The 23,891-nt window shown below is 55.7% G+C and overlaps 4 protein-coding genes across 8 annotated transcripts; 3 read left to right on the top strand and 1 right to left on the bottom strand.

The window, feature by feature from the left end:
• Nucleotides 1-171: 171 nt before the first annotated feature.
• On the top strand, nucleotides 172-10,314 carry SMCR8 (SMCR8-C9orf72 complex subunit). Its single transcript, XM_074886464.1, has 2 exons — nucleotides 172-2,775; nucleotides 5,525-10,314. Exons 1-2 carry the CDS (start codon nucleotides 422-424, stop codon nucleotides 5,976-5,978), a joined length of 2,808 nt encoding a protein of 935 aa, XP_074742565.1. The 5' UTR covers nucleotides 172-421; the 3' UTR covers nucleotides 5,979-10,314.
• SHMT1 (serine hydroxymethyltransferase 1) lies at nucleotides 10,160-18,636 on the bottom strand. 2 transcript variants are annotated; one of them, XM_074886466.1, is made up of 12 exons: nucleotides 18,588-18,636; nucleotides 16,218-16,342; nucleotides 15,523-15,668; nucleotides 15,099-15,214; nucleotides 14,849-15,009; nucleotides 14,623-14,704; nucleotides 13,265-13,477; nucleotides 12,871-12,987; nucleotides 12,379-12,501; nucleotides 11,549-11,665; nucleotides 11,274-11,384; nucleotides 10,160-10,911 (listed from the first exon to the last, which is right to left on the bottom strand). In XM_074886466.1, the coding sequence occupies exons 2-12, from the start codon at nucleotides 16,317-16,319 to the stop codon at nucleotides 10,742-10,744; spliced, it is 1,458 nt and encodes a 485-aa protein (XP_074742567.1). In that variant the 5' UTR covers nucleotides 16,320-16,342; nucleotides 18,588-18,636; the 3' UTR covers nucleotides 10,160-10,741. The 2 variants fall into 2 exon arrangements, with proteins under 2 accessions (XP_074742567.1, XP_074742568.1); XM_074886467.1 differs by lacking the exon at nucleotides 18,588-18,636 and adding an exon at nucleotides 17,490-17,896.
• LOC141950944 (uncharacterized) lies at nucleotides 13,488-17,471 on the top strand. Of its 4 annotated transcripts, none has more exons than XM_074886470.1 (5): nucleotides 13,488-13,792; nucleotides 13,940-14,152; nucleotides 15,263-15,441; nucleotides 16,069-16,143; nucleotides 16,597-17,471. In XM_074886470.1, the coding sequence occupies exons 2-5, from the start codon at nucleotides 14,073-14,075 to the stop codon at nucleotides 17,325-17,327; spliced, it is 1,065 nt and encodes a 354-aa protein (XP_074742571.1). In that variant the 5' UTR covers nucleotides 13,488-13,792; nucleotides 13,940-14,072; the 3' UTR covers nucleotides 17,328-17,471. The 4 variants fall into 4 exon arrangements, with proteins under 4 accessions (XP_074742571.1, XP_074742573.1, XP_074742572.1 ...); XM_074886472.1 differs by having other exon boundaries at nucleotides 13,488-14,152; nucleotides 16,597-16,782; nucleotides 16,932-17,471; XM_074886471.1 differs by having other exon boundaries at nucleotides 13,488-14,152; nucleotides 15,316-15,441.
• A 259-nt stretch (nucleotides 18,637-18,895) lies between the features above and the next one.
• On the top strand, nucleotides 18,896-22,789 carry LOC141950943 (chemerin-like receptor 1). Its single transcript, XM_074886468.1, has 3 exons — nucleotides 18,896-19,241; nucleotides 19,557-19,680; nucleotides 20,706-22,789. Exons 1-3 carry the CDS (start codon nucleotides 19,057-19,059, stop codon nucleotides 21,807-21,809), a joined length of 1,413 nt encoding a protein of 470 aa, XP_074742569.1. The 5' UTR covers nucleotides 18,896-19,056; the 3' UTR covers nucleotides 21,810-22,789.
• The last annotated feature ends 1,102 nt before the right edge of the window (nucleotides 22,790-23,891 follow it).

Raw genomic sequence — 23,891 nt, 5'->3', positions numbered from 1 at the left:
CTCGGTTTGTGCTTTCCTCCGGCGGCCGGGGCTGTCCCGAGTTAAGTAACGCCAAGGAACGGCGATGGTTAAAAAAAAAAAAAAAAAAGCCAAAAAGCGTAAAGCGCGAGGAGGGGTGTGGCGACTGCGCTGGGTGGCGGGGTGAGAGGTCGCGGCGTCATGTGACCCCAAGATGGCTGCGGGGCTGCGACGCCCGTGAGGGGAAGCGGCCGAGCGGGGCCCGGTGAGGCAGCGGGGCCGGCGGCTCTCGGCCATGGCGGAGGCGTGAGGCAGCGGCGGCGGGAAGAAGGGGCTGCGGCGGGGGCCCGGCTGCGGGCGGGACGGGGCCGGGGCTGCGGCGGGGCCTCCCGCAGGGCCCGGCGGTGGCGGGGGGGACCGGAGGGGCCTCGCTGCTCCATGTCGGTCCCCTCCTGAGGGAAATATGATCAGCGCCCCTGACGTGGTGGCCTTCACCAGAGAGGAGGAGCTGGAGGATGAGCTGTACAGCGAGCCGCCTCTGCCCGAGGAGTACTCGGTGCCGCTCTTCCCCTTCGCCAGCCACGGCGCCAACCCCTGGGCCAAGGTCGCCAGCTCCAAGTTCACCCGGGACTTCATCCTTATCTCCGAGTTCTCGGAGCAAGTGGGGCCCCAGCCCCTCCTGACCATCCCCGATGACACCAAAGTGTCGGGCACTTTTGATCTCAATTATTTTTCCCTCCGGATCATGTCAGTGGATTACCAGGCTTCCTTCGTGGGGCACCCTCCCGGCTCTGCCTACCCGAAGCTGAACTTTGTGGAGGACTCCAAAGTGGTGCTTGGGGACTCAAAGGAAGGGGCCTTCGCGTACGTCCACCACTTGACTCTGTACGACCTCGAAGCCAGGGGTTTTGTGAGGCCCTTCTGCATGGCCTATATCTCTGCTGATGAGCACAAAATCATGCAGCAGTTTCAGGAACTCTCCGCTGAGTTCTCCAAAGCCTCCGAATGCCTAAAGACAGGGAACAGAAAAGCTTTTGCTAACGAACTGGAAAAGAAACTGAAAGATCTCGACTACACCTGGACTGTCCTGCACAACGAAACTGAGATACAGAAGAAAGCCAACGACAAAGGGTACTACACAACCCAAGCCATCGAGAAGGCCAACGAGCTGGCCAGCGTGGAAAAGTCTATCATCGAGCACCAAGATCTGCTGAAACAAATCCGGTCGTATCCCTACAGGAAGTTGAAGGAGTCTGACTTCCACCCCTATGAGCCGGAGCGTGCGCTGGATCAGGCCAACGCAGCCTGTGATCAGGACCTGACTACCTCCGACCTTGCTGAGCCTGGTGAAACGCACCTTTATGCTCATGTGCCGTCCTATACCCCCAAGCTCATCAAAGCGAAGTCTGCCAAATGCTTTGACAAGAAGCTGAAGACGCTGGAGGAACTCTGCGATATTTATTTTTTCACCCAAACCCTTGACCAGTTGCAACAGATCGAGAGGACTTTCAGAGGTGACATGTGCTACCTCCTGACAGACCAGATCAGCAGGGCGCTCTTAAAGCAACAAAGCGTAACTAACTTCCTCTTTGAGGATGCATCTTTTCTGGATGAAAAACCACCTGAAAAACAGTACAGAGGCTGCCAGGGGCTCAGCCAAGATGCCATCGATAGGAAGTGTTTGGAAGAGTTCCCCGCTCCTAAAGTGATCATCAGCCTGGGATCCTACAAGTCCAGCGTGGAGTGCGTGCCCATCAAGATGGAGCAGGAAATCGAGGACTCCCAAGAACCCAAAATGACCGAGTCCGTCACATTCGAACACCAGGAGAACCTGGACTATCTTGATGCAGATATTAAAGGCAGCATCAGTAGTGGTGAGAGCATCGAGGTTCTTGGAACGGAGAAATCTGCATCTGGCTTGACAAAATCAGAGAGCCAGGCCAGTCTGCCCATCAGCCCCAGTCCCCAGGTGGTCAGGAGCAAGGTGGGCAGCCGGCGGACCATCAGCGAGGACAGCATCGAGGTTCTCAGCACGTGTCCCTCCGAGTCGCTCATCCCGGAAGATTTCAAAGCGAGCTACCCAAGTGCCATTAACGAGGAACCTTATGTGGATGATGAAGAGGGAGGCCTTCATTTCGCCTCCAAACTAAACCTGGACAACGCCGACGAGCAGGGAGACATTTCAAAACAGGAAAACTTAGTGCAGGTTGATTCTGCCTGTTGTATCGGGAAGGAGAGTCCCAACTTCCTCGAGCCTCTGCCTGACCTCGGACAGAAGCCCTGCGACGAGGACGGGGTGGTCAGGATCCCCCCACAGCCGTACCGGCAGGCCGAGCAGGGGCTGCGTGGGAGCTTCGGGGGCTTCCCCTCCCGCGACGGCATCTCGGGGGGGCTCCTCCCTTACGAGCTTGACTCACGCTACCTGACAGGCAGCAGGGAGGTCAGTAAGAGCAGCCTGGATGAGTGCTCGGACTCCACGAGCTATATCAGCAGCGCCGCCTCCACGTGCTCTGACAGGACCCCTTCTCCTGCTCACCCCGCCTGTCAGGAGAGCGAAAGGCACAAAAAAAAGGCCGGTCAGAACGCGCTGCGGTTCATCAGGCAGTACCCCTTCGCTCACCCTGCCATCTACTCCCTGCTCAGCGGGAGGACCCTGATCGTGCTGGGGGAAGAGGAAGCAATAGTCAAGAAGCTCGTGACGGCGCTCTCCATCTTTGTGCCAAACTGTGGCATTTACGCCAAGCCTGTGAAGCACTGGGTCACTTCCCCTCTGCACGTTGTGGATTTCCAGAAGTGGAAGCTGATCGGTCTCCAGAGGTAAATCAAGGATCTGTTTGCTTTATCGGTGTCGAGGTGTATGATAAAAACTTGATCTCCTAGGCAGGAATTTCTGAGGGGAATGGGTGCACAGGGGAGGTCTCTGTCTAATTAGCTACACAGCTGCCATGAATTTCTGCTTATGGGATATATTTTGAAGGGGGGTAAATTTGGTTTTTTATATCCAGCCTCACTTGAGAGTTAATATTTAAAACATCTGCTGGGCGCTTGCTGCCTGGCTCATACTAGTTATTTGGCCAGGAAGTTTCCCTCTGGTTTAGGTCTTCACCTGGCAAAGCACAAAACAAAGACGCTAGTCCTGCTGGTTTTCTGGTCTGATAACAGAGTGCTCCTGGAGTCCCTGCTTTCCCTGTCTCCTGCCAAAACTCTTCTGACATTTCTAACTAGAATTTTGTTTTTGAAATGGATGCTTTGATACGGGGAGGGTGTTTCCTCGTGGACCCTAACAAAGAGACAATGCGCTGGTGATGAGATGTGTTGGCGAGGGTGTGCTGGCCAGGTGTTGTGGGGAAGGGCAGCGGCGTGGAGGCTGCGGAGCTGCTGGGCTCTTTTTGAGGGACTGCAGATGGACAGGGCCTTATTTATAACAAGCCTTAGTGCGGGGGAAAAAAAGTCTGTGGAGCTCAGCAGGCTGCGGTGTTGGGATTGCAGTTCAGATGCAGAGGAAACCTGCTCGGGGTGAGGACCATCGCGAAAGCAAGCACCTCTTCCCCAACCCCCAATCCCGAAACATGGCTTCACAGTTTATATTAACAAATAGCAGTTGCTCAGCTCTCAAAATTTTGGCCCTGCCTTTGTTGCTGTTATGAAAAGGATTTTCTTTGTGTGCTACCAGGATGTGTTTGGTGCTTGGGGTGCAGGTATGACAGGGAATGGCCGTTGCTGTCACCAACACGGAAAACATGAGTCAGAGTGGCAGCCCAATGCTCAGAGCTGCGCTGGAATAGCTCCTGAAAGAGTGTTTTGGAGCAGCGTGAAAATCAAAATACAGAAACGTGCTTCCTGAGCTGCTGAGTATTGCATTGCTGCGGGTTGCGATGATGAAATTATCCTAAGCCGTGAGTTTACCCTCATTTCTGTGCTCAGGAGGCAGGGTGACAGCTCTGCCAACAGCTGCTCCCAAACTTCTCTGTCTGTCGGTGAGGTTTTTAAAAGCCCTGAGTGTTTACTCGTTGCTCAATGTTTGTGGTTAGATGCAATTTTTATAAACAAAAGTTGGTTGTTTTTTTTTTTTTAAGAACTGCTTGTAACATGTGTCAGTCATTTAAACTCTCCTCCGCGGAATGTTAATTAAGTGTTGAGTTTAACGTGGGTGCTGTCAGTGAACCATTTGTACAAGGGCTTTGGGAAGGAATTTGGAGGCTAAATTAATTATTCTGGTGAGGGTGCTGCATCTCCTCAGGCCAGACGCTGCCTGGGCACAGGGGCAGCCCTTGCACCAGCAGCTGGGGCTCTGGTTTGAGGCTGGGAGCTGTATCTCAACCGAGCGATTTTAACCCCGCAAAATTGAGGAGCAGAAGGTAGAGTTTGCGTAGGCTTGTAATTTGCGTTTAAATAACATTAATTTAGGCTTTTTGAATAATGGTATGTTGTGAACGTGCTGTGCGTTTGCACCTGAGTGAAAAAGGCCCAGGCTCAGCCAGGGAATATTCTGGTTTAAGGATGCTTCCCTTTTCAAAGGAAGGGCAGAAGGTTTTGCTCCGCTGAGGGCTTTGACCACCTCAGAGCAGCCCCCTCCCAAAATAGCGCTATGAGGGGAGAGTGGAGCTCTTGGCAAGGGGGGGCTGCTTTGGGTTTCTGGGTCTTTGTGGTCACATCCAGAAGCTACCAGCTGCTGCAAGATTTGCTTCCGTTCACCAGAGATGTCCTATCGCTCCCTTTCCGTGGGGCCAAGGGAGGAAGCTGCCCCAAAGCACGTGGTTTGTGAAGCAGCGTGCACATGGTGCGGATCAGTGCACGTGGGGGATCCCAGGAATTGAGGTTTCCTTGAGATCTGGCAGGCTGGAGGGACAGGGAAGGGATCCTACCCCCGGACTCGGCACTGGTGAGGCCGCACCTCGATGAGTGGGTTCAGTTTTGGGCCCCTCACTACAAAAAGGCCATTGAATGACTCGAGCGTGTCCAGAGAAGGGCAACGGAGCTGGTGCAGGGTCTGGAGCACAGGTCTGATGGGGAGCGGCTGAGGGAACTGGGGGGGTTTAGTCTGGAGAAGAGGAGGCTGAGGGGAGACCTCATGGCCCTCTACAACTCCGTGAAAGGAGGGTGCGGAGAGGGGGGATGAGTCTCTTGAACCAAGGAACCAGCGCCAGGACAAGAGGGAATGGCCTCAAGCTGCGCCAGGGCAGGGTCAGACTGGCTCTTAGGAAGGATTTCTTTGCAGAAGGGGTTGTTGGGCGTTGGAATGGGCTGCCCAGGGCAGGGGGGGAGTCCCCATCCCTGGAGGGGTTGAAGAGTCAGGTTGACCCAGCGCTGAGGGATCTGGTGGAGTTGGGAACGGTCAGTGTGAGGTTCATGGTTGGACTGGAGGAGCTTCAAGGTCTTTTCCAACCGAGATGATTCTGTGACTATTTGGCCATTCTCTCCCATGCTAGACTTTATTTGCCCGCAGAGGCTCTCGCACCAGCTCATGAGCTAGAGGGAAAGCACGCGCGATACAGGGGCACGGACACAGGCTGCTGCTTAACTGTCTGGTTCCCTCTGGCTGTGACCTCTCCCCTTGCTGTTTCAGGATGGTGTCACCTGCCGGGGTGAACGTGCTGCACGCCCTGAGCCGCTACAGCCGGTACGTCAGCATTCTGGACGCCGACAGTAAGACTCTCCGCTGCCCGCTTTACAAAGGCACCTTGGTGTCGCGGCTGGCAGACCACCGCACGCAGATCAAACGAGGAAGCACCTACTATATGCACGTCCAAAGTATCCTCACCCAGCTGTGTTCAAAAGCCTTCCTCTTCACCTTCTGCCATCATTTGCACCTTCCCATCAGCGAAAGGGAACCAGAGGAATCCGTGGTGAATCGCAGGATGAACTTCCTGAAGCTTCAGCTGGGCCTTGCCAACGAAGATATCAAAATTGTACAGCATTTAGCTGAGCTGCTGAAGATGCAGTACATTCAGGAACCCGGCCAGGGGGTGAACCCCTTGCTCAGATTTGACTATGTTCCCAGCTTTTTGTACAAAATCTAGCCTTGCACGGGCTGTCTGCCCGTGTCCTCCAAGTCTGACAAAGCTCATCCGTGCTTGACATTGACGCTGTCTGCAGTAGCTCTCATACGTCAGGAAGGGGCGAAGAAGCTGATGTGTTTGCACGTGTCTCTGCTCCGCAGAAATCTGTGTCCGAGGGACCGGATTTCTGTGTGGTTCCCTCTAGCCAAGAACGTAGATGTTCCATCACATAAAACACCAGGCGCTCTGTTTTAAAGTGTTAGAAGGGTCACTGTTAACTTTGCAAACGTATCGTGGCAGCATCCCAGGGGGATTCTGGTGTGGAGAGAGAGGTGGGCTGCCTTGGGGATAAATATTTACTAGTGTGCAGCCCCCAAAAATAACGCAGCATTCCGCACGCTTCTGCCAGAGCCCTAAATGCTGTTGGTCCCTCCTGTGGAGCCAGGGCGGAGACCAGAGGGGAGATGTAAAGGCCACGTAAAGATTTTTAATCCACTTGTGTCTCATGTGAGTGTAGCTCGGAAGCTCCCTGACAGGGTGGCAGCTTGCAGTTACCCGTCTGTGTGCAGCGGTAGCAGATGGTGTGTCCCTTCCTGCATTTTTCCGAGTTTCCTGGCGCTTCCCAGGACAGGTTGTCCCTGGGCAGGCGGGAGCACGCTGGAGGCTCACGTGTTTCTCTCCAGAAAGCGTTTGCTCGTTTCTCTCAGCGTTGTTAAAATCTGGAATGTGGAAGGACTCCTTAACGCCAGCAAGCACCGAGGCGCCCGCTGCTGTGAATGTAGAGCACTGTGCCTTGTTAATTTGTCACATCCGATTTGCCAGGTGACCTCCGAGAAGGACGGGAGGGAGACTGGGAATCCTCAAAGCGTCTGAGCTCGGGGGCGGCCTTTTAAAGGAGAGAGGGGAACTGAACAGAGTTGGGGGGGGGAGCGCTCTCATTTTTAGGTGCTTTTTGTGGTGGGGAAACAGTGCAATTCAGCTGAAGCCACACTGTGAGACAGCAACTGTTAGAGTGGACTCTAGAGCGCTCAGGAGAGATTGGGGATGAATGTACTGGATTTGTTGTATCCAAAATAGTTTGGTTGGGGTTTTTTTTTCTTTTTTTGTTGGGGAGTTGACTTTTGAGCTTTGTGGTAAAGCAGGGTCAGCGTCGCTGCATGCTGCTTCTGGCTGAGCCTTCGTCATGTCTCGACTACCTCTCCTGGGGAGCTCCTGGGTAGCTCTGGATGAGGCAGAACTGCCGCTCTCTGAGCCCGGACGCCGAGGACGTTCCTTTCAGAGCTTTTGTGCCACTGCCTGTGCCATAAAGGTTGTGCCACCGGCGTGGTGACACTCCCAGATTGTTCCTGTCAGTGCCGAAAGCCTTGTGCCTGGGCACAGTGTTTCTCTCTGGAGTCTCATAGGAGATGCTGCTCCTCGGCCACCGGTCCCGGGCTGCTGTTTGCTCTGTCCAGTGCCACATGGTGGTAACAGCCCCCATGGTACTTTTAAGCAAGAAAAGCCTTGATAGGAAAGATGGCCTTGGGTTTATTTGTTTTTAGTACTCTTCTCATGATGGAGTCAGAACAGCTGCGATCGTACAAGATGAGCTGTTGTGTTGATTTGTTTTATTTTGTTGTTTTTTTTTTTTAAACCTCTGTTTATTGTGCTGTTGTGAGGCCGTGCTGGGGATGAGCACCATGTTCCTTCTGTGCCCCAAGAAGTTTCTGTGTAGGGACTGGGCTTTGTCAGCGTGAGTTAGACCCCACTGAAACTTGTGCTGCTCCACAACCTCTGTCCCAAAGGCGGGGAGGCTCCACGGGGAGGCTGTCGTCCAGCGCCTGCGCTTCCGTACCGCTGCCACCTCTCCCCTGGAAAGGGCTCCCTGGGTAGCACGGAAGGTACAAATCAACAGGGCAGAGAGGCTGGTTTAAAGTGTTAGTGGTGTTTTTCTGGTGGTTCACAGTAAGGCCAGCTCAGCCGCACCCATGGTGCTCTCCAGAGGGATTTCCAGTGCCAGGGGTTGCTTGGGATGGTGTTTTTAGGTGGCGGTTGGGAAGCGGTGTGGCGTTGCCCACGCTGAAGGCGAGGGGTGTGCCCGTGCGTGGGGCTGCACGCCTTTACAGCCTGGGTAAAGGCCTTTTCCTTTCCTAACTGTGTCCTTCTGTTGCGTGTGAACTGGCTCTGATGGCGAAAGATTTTTGTGTCCGTTGAAAGCGCCTGTTTTCTGGAGTGACTTGAGGTGTCCCCTCATCGATTCGTGTGCACCCGAACGGCTTCCACGCTAAAGCTGAGGCGAGATTCCCTGGGGGAAGAGGCAGCTCAGTCCATGAGTAACGCAGGTGACACTGGGCAGACACAAGCTCCCTCTGGAGAAGTGCTCAGCACTGCAGCTTGTTTCCGGCTGAAACACGACCTGATGCTATTTGGGTTTGAGGAGGGAGGGATGAACTTTTTTCCAGCTGACTCACATCTTCCTCCAGGCTGCCGGCGTGGAGCAGGATCGATGATTAGTGTTGGCTGATCTCTTAGTCACGGTGGTCTCGACCTGCGGTGTTCAGCTGCACTCAGAAATGGATAAATAACTCATTTCTCTCTATCAAACCTGTAGTATCAGCAATACTTGCACTACCGCCCATCTGACCTGCTTCATCTCTCTGCCACAGAGCAGCTCGGACTTGCGAGGAGGCCCCAGGGGCTTGCTGGGACATTGCCCCGTTTCAAAAATGGGAGCTCTGCGCTATCTGCAACTGGGCTCTTAAGCAGGAGCTGTGGGGAAACACCCTGGAGTGCTCACGGCTCATGGCTGGGTGACCCCTGAGCTCAGGCTCCAGGAGAGGAGGAGTTACACCACGCTGGGGCACCTCAGCGCAGCCGGAGCCCAACCTGCCCGTGTCGGTGGCAGAAATCGGGGGGAGTCCGAGCGCAGCTGGAGGTTCGGAAGCTGAATTCCTCTTTGCTCAGTAATTTCTCCGTCTGACCTTCTGATCCTGTACAGTAAAGATCCCTATATCGGCACTTTAAGACTTTCTCCTCATCTTCACTGTGTTACCTCACCAGTTCCCGCTATTAGCAGACTTACCACGAGTTCCCCCCCCCCCAAAAGCTCCTGCAACGAATCTCAGCGTGTGTGTTTGCCGGTTTGCCCCGCACCGCCCGAGCGCCGCGCGCTGCCGTCCAACCATCCTTCCGCCGCGAGCGGGGCCGGTTCCTCGCGGCCCCCGTGCAATACTCGCCGGCCCTCAGCCAGCTTCCGTGAGCGCTGCCAGCATGCCCCCGCCTCCTGCACGGCTCCCTCCTGTCAGGGAGGGGAGGTTTTAAGCTTGACTGAGAATTCATCAGAGCAAAACTCTCCCCTGGCCGGGAGCGCAGGGCTCCTTTTTCTTACCCCTCCGCTTTCCTGCGTTAACGACTCCGACTGCCAACTCGACGCTAGCCGGCAGCTTTCAGATCCCACCCCGAGGAGGGTCAGCCATAGGAGCGGGTGATAATAACCCGCCACAGCTTTCATTTCTCAGAGAATAGTGCTCGGATTTTCTTTCATCCAGTAGCAATCACTTCTAAGCAGCTCCAAAGCTGCCTTGCCTTGATTAGGGAGGTACCGCCTATACTCTAGCAATATTCACCACTTTGTAAGGGGTGGGAGAGGCGCGTGAGGGGTGAGAGCTGATGGCTCTGTAACCCCCAGGCCAGTTTTGGGGTTTTAGGGGAAGTGGGGGGGCCCTGAGCCCCCCGGTCTGATGGTGGGTGACTGCCCACACTGCGGATTCAGCGTCTCAGAGAGCTGGGCAGGACCCGGGGCTTGTAACAACGCTTTGAAAAGGCTCCTGGTAATAAGGCACAATGAGAAATTTAACGAGCTGCCTTGCGCTGCGCAACGGACCGTACCCTCAGATCGGAGGGGTCACAAACCCACCGCACGCTGCTCCCCGAGGCGCGTTGTCACTGAAACACAGGGTACCCGGTCCTGCTGGCCGCCGGCGCGGGGCTGGGGCTGGGCTGCCAGGAGGCTGTGATGAATTCTCCCCTTATTTTAAAGCACTGTATCCTATTACTGCATGTCGAGTTCCGTGTGCGTGCCCGTGCGTGCCGAATGCTTGCGTCGGTAGTTAGAGCGAGTGTGACCGGGAGAAATCCAAGAAGCATGTCTTAGTGTCGTGCTGTAGGTGTTACTGCACAAGAGTTTAACAGATGTTAACACCAAATGACTAGTCTGAGAAATGTACTTTTAAAAAAAAAAAATTATTTATTTGGGTTCAGATATTTTTGAAATACAAAAAAAAAAATTGGTTGTATTTTTTAAAGCTTATAATTCTTGTCATACATTGTGGTTAAATTCTTAATTTTACCGTGCTTATTAAAAAATGGTTCTACCTAAGCTTTGTGCTCAGAGGTCTGAGAAATTACTGGAGATGCTGGCTGGGACGGGACAGCGAGCCCAGGAGGGCGCTGGGGGGCAAGGCTGGGCTTTGGCAAAGCCTGCAGAGGGGTGGCTCCCACCGAGGCAGGACCCCCTTGTCCCTCCTGTCTGGGGGAGCACAGGCAGGCCTGCCTAAGCCTGCCTAAACCTCGGCTGCCGTTCCTGCTGCCAGCAAGTGCAGGATCGGACCCAGCCCTGGGGCTGAGGGTTCACCTGTAACGTTTAACGGTGAAAGGGCCGGTTCCCCCCACAGGGCGGCTGTGCTTAGGGGGTGTCCTGTGCCTCAAACAGGAGGGGAGAGGTGAGTAAGAGCTGAAGAAGGAGCCGCTGCTGGGAGAAGGCACTGAGGTGTTGGTGAGCGTCGCACCATCCCGGGTGTTTCCCCTTACAGGACAGGCAGCCCCGGGAGCGGGAAGGCTGCGGCAAAGGCCTCCACCTCTTCCTTCAGGGCCTTCAGCTCCCCCCGGTATTTCTCCTCATCCAGTTTCTCCTTGAATTCCTTCAGCGTGGCCTTGGGGCTCATGTCCTTCTGCACGCGCAGAGTCAGCTCGATCCCTGCCAGGACAGGGCAGGGGGGGACGCGTGGGTCAGCCCCTGCCGCTGCAGCACCCCAACCTGTGCCCGGTCCCTGAGCCACGCGGCGGGGTGGGAATGGGGCGGCGAGGGACCTGCTGCCCCGGTGTGGGACAACTGGAACTAGACTGGGAAAAGGTAAGAGTTTTAATCCAGGCTTTCAGTGGGGAGGGTTTGGCCGGTCCTGGCTGTGACCAGATGTTCTCTCCCACATCCAGATGTGCAGGTGGGAGGGTTACTCCTCGCTCTCACCAGCTACTGAGGGAGCCACCCAGTTTGTGCCCCCTTGCCCAGAGGAGCCGCCCTGGCCCCCCGCGGCCCCGCACGCACCCCCCGGGCCTCACCTCTGTGGATGTACTGAGCCACCACACGGAAATTGTCCTCTCGGAAGCCGCGGGAGGTGAGAGCCGGCGTTCCGAACCGCAGGCCGCTGGGGCGCAGGGCGCTGATGTCACCTGCACCAGAACAAGTCATGCGTCACCAAAACCAAGTCCCCAAAACTCTGTGTGGTTCCTAATTCCTCGGGGGGGACTGGGAGCCCTGCAGGAAGCTCTGTGCAGGCTACGGGAGAGCCCCGGTGTGCAGGGCTAGACGCGGCAGAGCTTGTGGGATTCCTCACCGGGGCACGTGTTCTTGTTGCAGGCGATGGAGCAGATCTCCAGCACTCGCTCGGCCCGGCCCCCGTCCGTGCCCCTGCTGCGCAGGTCCAGGAGGATGAGGTGGTTGTCGGAGCCCCCTGTGAAGAGAGGGGGGTTGGGGGGAATTTGTGTGTGGGATTGGGGTAATTGCTGCTCCCATGTGAAACTTCAGTGAAAAAGGCTTGGGATTGCACCAAGGCCTGCCCCTGGTTTTGGGGGCAGAAGCAGGCCTGCCCTTGGGAAAGAAGATCGAGGGGCTGGAGCAGCTCCCCTGTGAGGACAGGCTGAGAGAGTTGGGGGGGTTCAGCTGGAGAAGAGAAGGCTCCAGGGAGACCTTAGAGCAGCCTCCCAGGACTTAAAGGGCCTACAGGAAAGGGGTGTAGGGATAGGATGGGAGGGAACAGTCTTAAACTGAAAGAGGGGAGATTGAGATCAGATCTAAGGAAGAAATTCTTCCCTGTGAGGGTGGTGAGGCCCTGGCACAGGTTGCCCAGAGAAGCTGTGGCTGCCCCCTCCCTGGAAGGGTTCAAGGCCAGGTTGGACAGGGCTTTGGGCAACCTGGGCTAGTGGAAGGTGTCCCTGCCTGTGGCAGGGGGTTGGGACTTAGATGGTCTTTAAGGTCCCTTCCAACCCAAACCATTCTGTGATCAGGAAGGGGCGCTGCTCAAAGCAGTTTTTCAGGTATCCTGAGGAATTGTGACAGCAGAGCCCTCCCCGTCACATCCATACACATGCTGCCCTCGAGGCCTGGCTCAGACCTTGGGCCACACACAGGGATCAGCCCCGTCCCGCCGCCGAGACCCGTCCTCACCTGTGACGATGTCGTAGCCCAGCTCCATCAGCGCCGCTGACAGCGCTTTGCAGTTGGCGACCACCTGCTGCTGGTAGGCCTTGAACTCAGGCGTCATGGCCTGCCGCAGCGCCACGGCGATTCCTGGGGAGGAAGGCAGACCCGGGGGTAGTTTTTGGGGGCTCCCACTGCGAAAGCTGGCCGGGGATGTGTGGCACCGCCAGCAGAAGTCACCCTGAAAGCTGAGTGAGCTGACAGACAGTCCCTTCCCCTTACCAGGCTAGTGCCATGAGCTAAAAGGCAGGATGGGAAAAGCCAGGCTGCTCCCTGGGCAATGCTGGATCAAGCCGGCTGCTCCTTGCTGCGGCTACGATGGCTACCTCCAGGCTATGAGCCCCTCGGGGCAGCTGGAGCCCCCCGCACCGCTGCTGGGGGCCAGAGCCCAGCCAGGACATCTTTGCTGGCTCCCTTTGCCGTCCCGTAGCTGGCAGCCAGCCCGGCAGAGACACGTACCTGCGATGGCGTGGTTGTGCGGGCCTCCCTGCAGCCCGGGGAAGACCGCCTGGTTGATGAGGCTCTCCAGGTTGTAGAGCGTTTCCTTGCCCGTTTTGGGGTCCACACTGCGGGTGCCTGTGGGAGGAGAGGGCAGGGTTACTCAGGAGGCAGCTCAGCCTCCCTGCTCCCATGAGCTGATTTCCCCCTCTGGCCTCTCAGAGCAGAGATGGTGGTTGTTTCTCTTCAAATCTGGGCCACAGTTAGCCCGGAGAAGCTCCCCAGATGCTCTCAGGAGGCCCTGGAGCTTCCTGCCCTCCCTCCTTCCCAGCTGGAGCAGGACAGAGCTTTAACTTGCAGCCCCCAGCCCTGGCAGGGGGAAGGTTTCTCCCGGCTCCCCGCCCCGCTCAGGCACCTTTGCGGTAGAAGATCATGCCGGCCCTGCAGCCCCGCAAGGTCTTGTGGGTGGTGGTGGAGACAACATCGCAGTGGTCGAAGGGGGAAGGCACCACGCCGGCAGCCACCAGCCCGCTGATGTGAGCCATGTCGGCCATGAGATAGGCACCGTTGGCGTCGGCGATCTGCCGCATGCGGGCGTAGTCCAGGTTGCGGGAGTAGCAGCTGACGCCTGCAGGAAGATGAGATGTGGAGGGGACAGGAGCGGATGCCCGAGGACCTTGGGGCAGAGCCAGGTCCAGCCCTACGATGGGGACAGCCCCGCTGGGGACAGCGCACAAGCTCCTGCCAGCGTGGATGTGTTTGGGGGTGTCCCCCTGGCACAGGAGCATCTGTGGGTGCCTTGTTGGAAGAGTGGGAAAAGCAAAACAGCAAAAAACCTCAAAACACCCTTTTCCTTAATACATGGTGCCCAGAACAAACACAGGACAGGATGGAGATCCAGTGATTTCTGTTGCCATGGCACCAAGGAGGAACGCAAAGCAAGGTGAAGGCCACGGTCCTGTTCTTTCACTTCTCTCAAGGAATATTTGACACAACTAGACAGATTTATCTCCTGCTCTTCTGCTTTTCTCAAGGAATGTTTTGCACAACTCTGCAGACCTTATCTCCTGCTCTTCCTCTTTTCCCACAGCAACTGTGCGCACCTTGCACCGAGGAATGTGCTGTGTGGTTACTCAAGAAACAATGGCCTGACCACAGTCCCAGCCACTCACACATACACACTTCGATAAATACTACCCCAAGTTTGTATCTAACTTGGGGGGATGAAAATCCAGCACCAGATTGGAGGGACAGATCGACGGGTTTGTGCTTCTCACCCCCCCCGCAGCAGGGATGCCTTTGGGTAAGATTTGTGCCCTCGGCTACGCCGAGTGATTACCCAGGAATTAAGTGTGTGACTGCGATCATTTTCATGTGTAGTGTTATAAAGGCAACCTGCAGTCTGTGCATTTATCGTAGGCAATCTCAGAGAATCTGTAGATGTTGCACGGGAATAAACCGTCCTGTTTGGGAACCTGACTGCTGCTCTTGAATGCTGCCAGACCTACAGCACATGGGCTGTTCGTGCATCTGGTGTCAGGCCTATAGTCACGGCCATAACTGCCATAGCTATTAAGAGATAAGTCCAGCCACCCCTAGCCTCTCTAATCTCTGAGGACCAGCTAGAATGCAAGGGGATTAATCTCTTACCAAATTAATTCATTACCTTAAATGCAACAGTGCCCGTAGGTTTACCAGGGTGCTACAGGCCTCTGGGAGCCACCTTCACCCAGGGTTTGTCACCAGGGAGGTTGGAAAGGGTCTGATTCTTACCTGCTATGATCAGCTTGGGGTGGAAGAGACGGGCGTTCTCCTCCAGCTGGTCGTAGTCAATGTAACCGGTCTTGGGGTTGACCTGGGAGAGGAAGAGGAGGGTTCAGCCACCTTGGTGTGGGTGAAGATCAGCTGCAGTGTCATCCTGCAGGAGAGAGTGCTGAGACCCTGATGCCAGTACTTATGACAACCGCGTCCTGGCTCCGGCTGGAGCAGCTCTCGTTACCTTGTAGGGCATGGACTCGAAGAAAAGAGAGGTGGCCGAGATCTTCTTCTTGTCCGTCATGAACCCATGGGTGAGGTGGCCGCCGTCGGGCAGGTCCAGCCCCATGATCCTGCCGTGGGGCTCCACCAGGGCCGTGTACACCGCAAAGTTTGCGGGTGAGCCTGCAGCAGGAGCACACCGGGCTGGTTACAGGTGCTGGGATGGGCAGAGGCCGGTGCAGGTGGCCTGGCTCTCCCGAACACCCCATTACCTGAGTAGGGCTGGACATTGACACCCCACTTCTGGGGGTCGAGCCGGTACGCCTGCAGCGCTCGCTTCTGGCACAGCCTTTCCAGCTCGTCTACGAACTCCGTCCCTCCGTAGTACCTGTCGGTAAAGGACAGGGCAGGGGTTAAAACCAAACTCATTACTCAGAACAGTCCCTGTGACCAAGCTGGGGAGAAACCGGGGTGATGCCGTGTTTGCAGCTGCCACCGGGACAGGAGACGTGACGCCGCTGAAATTGTCCCATGCGTGGCCAAGGACAGAAGCTGAGAGGATTGGATCCCTGGAGGAGCTCGGCTGCCGGTACCAGGACATCACTTCCTCTCGAGGTGAGATTTGGCAGCGTGGGTGGTTCCCCTCCCTTCCCTGCGAGGGTTTGGGTTGGGTGGGACTTGGCCCCAGCCCCGTACCTCTGTCCTGGGTAGCCCTCGGAGTATTTATTGTTCATGCAGGATCCCAGGGCCTCCAGGACCGCTCGGCTCGCAAAGTTCTCTGATGCGATTAACTCCAGCCCCAGCTTCTGCCGCTGCTTCTCCTTCTTGATGATGCTGTGCACCTTTGGGAGGGGAGAGAAACAGCTTCACCCATGCCAGCTCTGCACGGAGACATGGACGCTCCACCATAGGGGATGCACCCTTGGAGGGGAACAGGGTGATGGAGAGGGGCCTGGAAAGGTGCTGGAGAAGGGAGATGAGATCCCTCCTTGGTACCGCTGATCTCAAACTGTTCATATGTCCAGTCACAGGCCATATTTTGGGTTTCTACCTGCCAGAAAGCTGCCAGATAATTCAGCTGTCATTTGGGCTCAGGAGTCAAGGGCAGCTGCCACGTGGCCTGGTGGGCTGGCTGCTCTGGTGTGGACGTTAGAGCTTCCAGCAGAGCAATAGATGCGAAGTTACGACCATGTTATCTGCAGATGGCTGAAGGACGCCCTCCCTCTCCCCCTCTCGCTGCAGGCAGAGAGGACACGGAGGATGGATGGATCCCACCAGCTCCCACCCGTCTCCCTGCCACATCCCTGACTGGAGGAGGTCAGCAGCCCCACGGCTGTCCTGGGGGGGTGAACAAAGCGGCTGCTGGGCAGGGGCCAGGGAGGGGTTCTCACCTCTGGGTCGTTGCTTTCGAGTGGCTCCATCACCATCTTGTTATGGGAGGCCCAGAGCTCTGCGCTGGGGAGGCCCCGCTCGCCCTGTGTTGACTTTGCCATCCTCCTGCTGGGTCCAAGGTCACCTGGAAGAGGAGGGGTGGGGGGTTGTGGGGTGGTGGCAGGGCTGGGGGCCTCCGCCCTGCGTCCGGCTGCTCCCAACCCACCTCCTCCCCAGAAACACAGAGGGACCAGCCACAGGCTGGGGCCCACTGAACGAGGAAAACACAGACAACTGTCAGGCTTCCCCCACTGATTTAAGACCAGTTCATTAATTATAGTGCTTTGATAATTTCTGATACGCTCCCATCACTGCCCTGCCTGGGCTCCCCCCACCCAGCTCTGCAGTGCCTGGCCAGACACCTGGGGACATGGTCAACCTGCGCATGTGTTGGAAGCGTGGGAAAAGCAAAACAGCAAAAAACCTGCAAAACGCCCATTTCCTTGACACATGGTGCCCAGAACAAACACAGGACAGGGTGGAGATCCAGCGTTGCCATGGCACCAAGGAGGAACGCAAAGCAAGGTGAGGGCTGCGCAGTCCCGTTCTTTCACTTTTCTCAAGGAATATTTGACACAACTAGACAGATTTATCTCCTGCTCTTCTGCTTTTCTCAAGGAATGTTTTGCACAACTCTGCAGACCTTATCTCCTGCTCTTCCTCTTTTCCCACAGCAACTGTGCGCACCTTGCAACCTTGCTGTGTGGTTACTCAAGAAACAATGGCCTGACCACAGTCCCAGCCACTCACACATACACACTTCGATAAATACTACCCCAAGTTTGTATCTAACTTGGGGGGACGAAAATCCAGCACCAGATTGGAGGGACAGATCGACGGGTTTGTGCTTCTCACCCCCCCCGCAGCAGGGATGCCTTTGGGTAAGATTTGTGCCCTCGGCTACGCCGAGTGATTACCCAGGAATTAAGTGTGTGACTGCGATCATTTTCGTGTGTAGTGTTATAAAGGCAACCTGCAGTCTGTGCATTTATCGTAGGCAATCTCAGAGAATCTGTAGATGTTGCACAGGAATAAACCGTCCTGTTTGGGAACCTGACTGCTGCTCTTGAATGCTGCCAGACCTACAGCACATGGGCTGTTCGTGCATCTGGTGTCACGGCCATAACTGCCATAGCTATTAAGAGATAAGTCCAGCCACCCCTAGCCTCTCTAATCTCTGAGGACCGGCTAGAACACAAGGGGATTTATCTCTTACCAAGTTAATTCATTACCTTAAATGCAACAGCATGGACCAAAGCATATCAGCACTGTGAGCAATGCCTTTCCCTCTTGCTCCCTGTGAGTCTGTGAGTCTTAGAGCTTCTAAGAAATGCTAGCAAACACCCTCTTGGACAGAAGGGTGTCTTATTAAAACTGCTGTTTAGCTTCAAGGGAAGTTAAGTGATCACACCCCCAGATGTCAATTTTAATGCACATTGCATTCCCCAGCACGCTTAAACCTCTCGGCTGCTTTCCCTTGTGCACGGCCGTGAGGGCAAACCTGCCCCAAACCCTAACTGAAGCAAGCGCAGCTTGTGGAGCTGAGCCCGGAGAGGCAGCAGCTCTGTCTCAGCTTGACTCTGTGGTGGCACACGTGATGCCCAGGGCTGGCAGCAGCCCCCCAGCCCCTTGATGCGACCGCTGCTAGCATTATAATGCAGAGCACAAGCTCCCAGGCAAGCATGACAGCCCAGCTTCTGCCTTGGCTGAAAACAATGCATCTTTTTACTCATTAACCCTGCAAGGCCAGCGAAGGGCCGTGAGCAGGTTATTAAGCAATCACATTTAGTTTGCTTGTGCCAGGCTACTGAAGTCTGTTCAGCATGGGCCTGCTGTGTGCTGCAGGGACACCCGGCCACCCTCCTGCCCGAGCCTGCGGCCTCACTGTCAGGGAGGGAATCCCCACTGTCAGAAAAGCAGGACTGGGATAAGGAAAGGGCAGGGTGCAGTGCTCTGGCTTCGAGCAGGACGCACCCAGCGCTTCTGGCAAACCTGCAGAAGGCTCGAGGGGGTGCAGAACTGCAGCCATTCCCCATGCAGGATGAGACATCCCCCCGTTTCCACCCTCGTGGCGGGACACCAGCCCGGCCCTGGCCATGCACCTGCTGTAGGGACGAACCCCAGCCCTGAAGGCTCCATCCCCACCCGGCTGTGCACCCACCGCACCCCGGCTCCATCACCTCCCGCATCCCTGACAGGCTCTCGCTGATGCCCTTCCCGTGCCCTGACACGGGTGGTGGGGAAGCAGCGCTGCCTGCCCGGCCCCCACCCCGCAGTAGCCCCTCCCCACCCCGTCCTGGCCCCGCACGGCCCCTACTCGCCCACCGCACCGAAGCCCGGTCCCGGTCCCGCTCCGCCACCGCGCGGGAACCCGCGCACCTAGCATAGACGGCTGGGACACGCCTCCCTCTGCACCTCGACCAATCAACGCCTCGCTCCGCCCCGGTAGGCCGGCGGTGGGGATGGAGGGTGGGGGGGAAACACGCTCCGACCAATCAGCGCCGCGCTCTTTCCCCTCCCCGCGTCCTATTGGCCCGCGTCGAGGCGGGGCTGGCGGCGCTGCCAGCACGTGGCGGTGGGGGCGCGGGTGTCCTTGACCGGAGCTGGGGGCAGGGTGGGGGGGACGACTCCTCTGCTGTCGTCCCTCTTCTGTCACCCCTCCTCTGCCGTCACCCTTCTGCCGTCATTCCTCTGACATCACCCCTCCTTTACTGTCACCCCACTGCTGGCACCCTTTTGCCGTCACCCCTCTGCCGTCACCCCACTGCCGTCACCCCACAGCCCCAGCCCTTGCCTGCCATGCGTGCCAGGGGGGTGGGGGGGTTCCTCACCCCCAGCCCCAGGGGGCTCCCAGCACCCCACAGTGCCTCCTGCCTCCACCATGAACCGGAGGACCAGATGCCCCCCGCCACCCCGCACTGGGCCGGGAGCGCTTCCAGCCGCCCCCAGGACCCCAGGCTGCTGGCCAAAGCCGGGCCTCAAAGGCGAGCGGGCGTGCTGGGCCACAGCACCGCTGCCGTGGGGAGCCCTGCCTGCCCTGGTGCCCACCCTGCCATGCCCAGGGGGGTGTCCAGGAGCTCGCGGGGGGGAAGGAAGCTGCCGCGGGGGGAATAGCGGCACAGGCAGGATTTGGGCTGAGTTTTCCTCATGCTTCGAATTCAAGTTAGTGGATGGGCTTGGGTAACCGGCCCCAGGGAGCCTGCGCCTGCCGGGTTGTCAGGGGTTAACTCAACGCACCACAAATTGAGGAACAAGATTTAGGGAATGAGGGATCCTACTAAATTCCTCGTGATCCCAAGGCACGGGAAAACGGGACAAGGCAGCACTGAGTCACCGTGGAGAGGAGCAGCGTCTCGAAGGGGACTCAGCCAAGAGGCGAAACCACCGGCCGTGGGCAGAGTGGCGAAGGAGTGCGGCGCCGCGGTGAGTCCTGCGGGGTGCCAGGGCGGGCGAGGGGAATCGCAGGCACGTTGGGAGGGTGGTTTGTTGCTCACAGGCTGACACCAGGATACACTGTGAGTACCGTTCTGCCATGAGAGTGCACCTCCCTGGAGGGTACTTGGAGCAGGAACAGTCTTTTAATCTTCATCAGTCTAGATGGCTTTTGCTGTCTTCATTTGTTGTTGGTCATCCAAAGAGGACTCGTCACAGCCGAGGGATCTGGGTTCCCATGGTTCTGCTGTGGGCTGATGCCGGGTTGCCGCTGTAGGCTGGTTTTGTTCTGACAGCGCCTGACATCAGCAGCAAAACCCGGGCCGGGTTCTCTGGCTGTGGCGGTTTCTGTGATGCGCAGAGCGGTGTCAGGGTCGTGTGGCCGCATGCAGGGCACTGCTGCATGGGGAACACTGCCCTGAGCAATGCCAGCCCTCTGCCCCGCAGTGCCCGGGGCTGCAGAAGCAGCTGTGAGCAAAAAATCTTCTTTATTATTATTATAATTAATTTCCTGGCTTAAAATGTCTCTCGGGACAGCAGGCTGGCGGTCAGGGTGGGTGACGAGCTTTGTGGGGACCTAGGGACTTCCCGTGAGATGTGTAATTGGTTTTGTCATGATGGATCCCTGGGTTTCCACTGGTAGCAGTGGGACTCTGAGCTGTCCTCGCGGTGGCTGAGCTTCTGCTCAAATGTCTCCCCTGCTCAGTGGTACCACCCATTCTGGGAGATGTTCAGGATCAGATCAGCCCAAGACATCCACAGGCTGTCCTCCTCCCTGTGTCCTGGTTCACTGGGATCTTGCTCAGATGGCTTAAATTCCTCGTGCCTCACAAATATTTATCTGCTGTTCTGAAGCCTTGAAGATGCTATAGAGAAGGACAGTTGTTATTAAGTTCTATTAAGTGGATATTCTGGCTTTGTATATACATTTTATGTGCAGTTGCTAGCAAAGATTTTCACCTCCTCTGAGCCATAGGAGCTGCAGGTAATTGTGGCGTGTGCTGTTATGATTTCAGGACTCCTGCTTGCTGGTGATGGAGAGCGTCTCTTCCTCCCCTTCACCCTTCTCTGCCAGTTCCCCAACTGTACAGCCAGAGAACTCCACTGCCCACGACTTCTACTCCGGCCTCCAGAAGAGCATGCACGTCCTCTCCATGGTGGTGTACAGCATTGCCTGTTTGCTGGGGGTGACAGGGAACGGCCTCGTCATCTGGATCGCAGGCTTCAAGATGAAGAAGACGGTGAACTCCATCTGGTTCCTCAACCTGGCCATTGCTGACTTCATCTTTACCTTTTTCCTGCCCCTCAGCATCGCCTACACCGCCCTGGGCTTCCACTGGCCATTCGGGAAGCTCCTGTGCAAGCTGAACAGCACCATCGCCTTCCTCAACATGTTTGCCAGCGTCTTCCTCCTGACAGTCATCAGCATGGACCGCTGCGTTTCTGTGGCCTTTCCCGTCTGGTCTCACAACCGCAGGAGTCCGGAGCTGGCAGCCAGGATCGCGCTGGGGACCTGGGTCCTGGCTCTCCTCCTCAGCTCCCCGTACCTCGTCTTTCGGGACACGGTGGTTGGTTCCAGGAACATCACCAGCTGCTATAATAATTTTGCGCTGTCTGATGACTACTCATCCGAGGCAACGCGGAGGCTGTGGAGGATGCGGCATAAAGCGATGATTATAACGCGATTCTTGTGCGGGTTCCTCATCCCTTTCACGGTGATTCTCATCTGCTACAGTATCGTCGCTGTCAAGCTGAAAAGGCGGCAGTTAGCCAACTCTGCGAAGCCATACAGAATTATCATTGCTGTCACAGTCTCATTTTTTCTCTGCTATTTCCCCTATCACGTCTTCTCCTTGCTGGAAATATCCAAAAACTCCTCCAGTCATGAGATGAAAATGGCCCTTTACATAGGGATCCCCTTGGTTTCCAGCCTTGCTTTCTTCAACAGCTGTATCAACCCCATCCTGTACGTATTTGTGGGGCCAGATTTCAAGGAGAAGTTTCGCCAGTCCATCCTGTCGACCTTCGAAGGGGCCTTCAGCGAGGAGTCGGTCCTGGGCAGCCTGACCAGCAGGCGAAAGTCCAGGTCTGCTTCGGAAGTGGAAGTCCCGAGGGTCTGAGCGGGCGCTGGTGTGGAGAGGGCAGTTCTTTTCTCTGCAATTTCCCTCCTTTCAGAGCTATAGTCACAGGACTGTGGGCTGCAAAGGGCTGTGCATGCTAACAAAGTGTGATTTGATGTTTTGGAGGTATCTCAAACCTACTATGCCTTCATATGTTATGGAAATTAAACAACCAGCTGGAGCTGTGGCAGAGTGGGAAAGTCAAAGTATGTTTTGTTCCTTGTGCCATTTCCTCGGCTGCCTGGTTTCCCTGTACCTTTTCCATCCCCTAAGGTCCATCATACCTGGCAAAATGTCTCCCTGGCTGGCTGTGCTGAGAGGGCAACCACAAGCACCTCATCTTTGCTGGGGTTCCACCAGGGGGCAAAATCGGGTGCAGCTGCACCGGCAAGTATGGCTGTGCTGGCTGAGTATGGCTGTGCCGGCGGAGTACGGCTGTGCGGGAGGTGTATGCCTGTGCAGGAGGTGTATGGCTGTGCGGGGGGTGTACAGCTGCACCAGCGTTTCAGCTGTCCAGAAGAGAAAAGGAGGGAGAGAAGAGCTGTTCCAGAAGTCCCCTGTAATTAAATCAGTAAAGAAATACAAAGATCCTTTCCCATATATCTTTCCAGTCTGATGCGTGGGCTGCTAAAGGTTAAGGAGAAAATAATGAAAAAAAACCAAGCAGCTTGAACATGCAGTGGGATCCATCCAGAGGAACTCTTACACATATTTTAAAGAAATAGGGTTAAATGAAATGGCTATATGTATTTTTGTAGGGTCTGGAATAACTAGTAAGACACACATCTTTTCTCTCCCCAGATGTGTGGCAAGACAAATTATTGGTTGTGCTCCAGTTACTCAGGTTTGTTGCACAGCAGAACTATTTCTGAGCAATGCTTGTCTGCGTGACATGTTTCTGGCCCTTAAATAGAGGAGATCTGACATTTTGTATTGTTGGTGAATGAATATTAAACGCCATTAAACTTATGTAAAATGTACACAGCCTGTTGTGTTGCCTGTGTGATACAACACTTGTTGATCCAACCTGACTGAGCATGCTCATCTTCGGTAATAGAACAACTAGATAAAAAGATCAAATACGCAGAATTTGGAAACGAATCACTGGCATTAGCAGCAACTCTCAGGACTGAAGCAGACAGGACTCGACCTGGGCGTGAGGACTTGCCTGGGGCACTCTGTCCATGCGGATCTGATTGGCAGCCCCGAGTTCTGGCTCATCGGTGGGTTTCAGACCTTTTGGTACATTTGAAAACCAATGGTTTGGAGAAGAAAGGAGAGCAAGTGTGGCTGAGCTGGGTCTGGTCAAGTTTCACATTTGCAGACTGCTCAGGATGAAGATGGTGGGGGCTTTCTTCCCAGGCTTGATCAACCTCTAAACTGCTTTAGTTTTCATAGTAGCAAATGTTGGTCACGTAAAAGGGAATGGCAGCGTTGCGGTGCTGTTGTTCCCAGCTGTATGAGCAGGTGACTGTATCACCCCTCCCTCTCCTGGCCTGCCCAATCTGCCTGTAAAATGGCCCAAAATACCATTTGTCCCCTTCATCCTGCCAAAACCCCCCCTTGGAGCCTCACTGCTCCGACGGCTGGAAAATCTCTGACTCCCAGCCTGAACTTACATATTTACACGTGCTTCACTATTCTGCGTGGATGACACTACTGGTGAGAGCTGTCACTTGAACATGTCAGGGATTAATTATGGGTCTGCGGGGCCATGCAATATTAAATGAAGGTCGTGATCCTGCAGGCATGTACTTAACCTTAAATTCATGCATAAACCTGCTGAGAACAGGGAATGTAACAAGACCATCCATATGTCAAGCATGAGTGAACAGAGAAATTTACCCTTTGCCACAAATTGCTGCCTGTCATCCAGATAAAACTGCAATGTTTGCTATGCAGCATGCAACTCCAGGGCTATTTACTTGCTCCTGGTGGTAAACTACAGCATCGATTGCCATGTCAAGGTTGTGCAGAGCAGCGTTTGCTCTTTCTGGTTTTCCTTATCTGTTTGCAGAGCCCACGTAATTCCTTGTGACAAGAGTCTCTGGGAGTGTTGGACCAAGGCCTTGGACTCCTGTC

The sequence above is a fragment of the Strix uralensis genome, chromosome 16, assembly GCF_047716275.1.
Source record: "Strix uralensis isolate ZFMK-TIS-50842 chromosome 16, bStrUra1, whole genome shotgun sequence".
In the NCBI taxonomy this organism is placed as follows: Eukaryota; Metazoa; Chordata; class Aves; order Strigiformes; family Strigidae; genus Strix; species Strix uralensis.
Note: the sequence above shows the minus strand (reverse complement) of the source record. Positions and strands in the feature narration are given on the sequence as shown.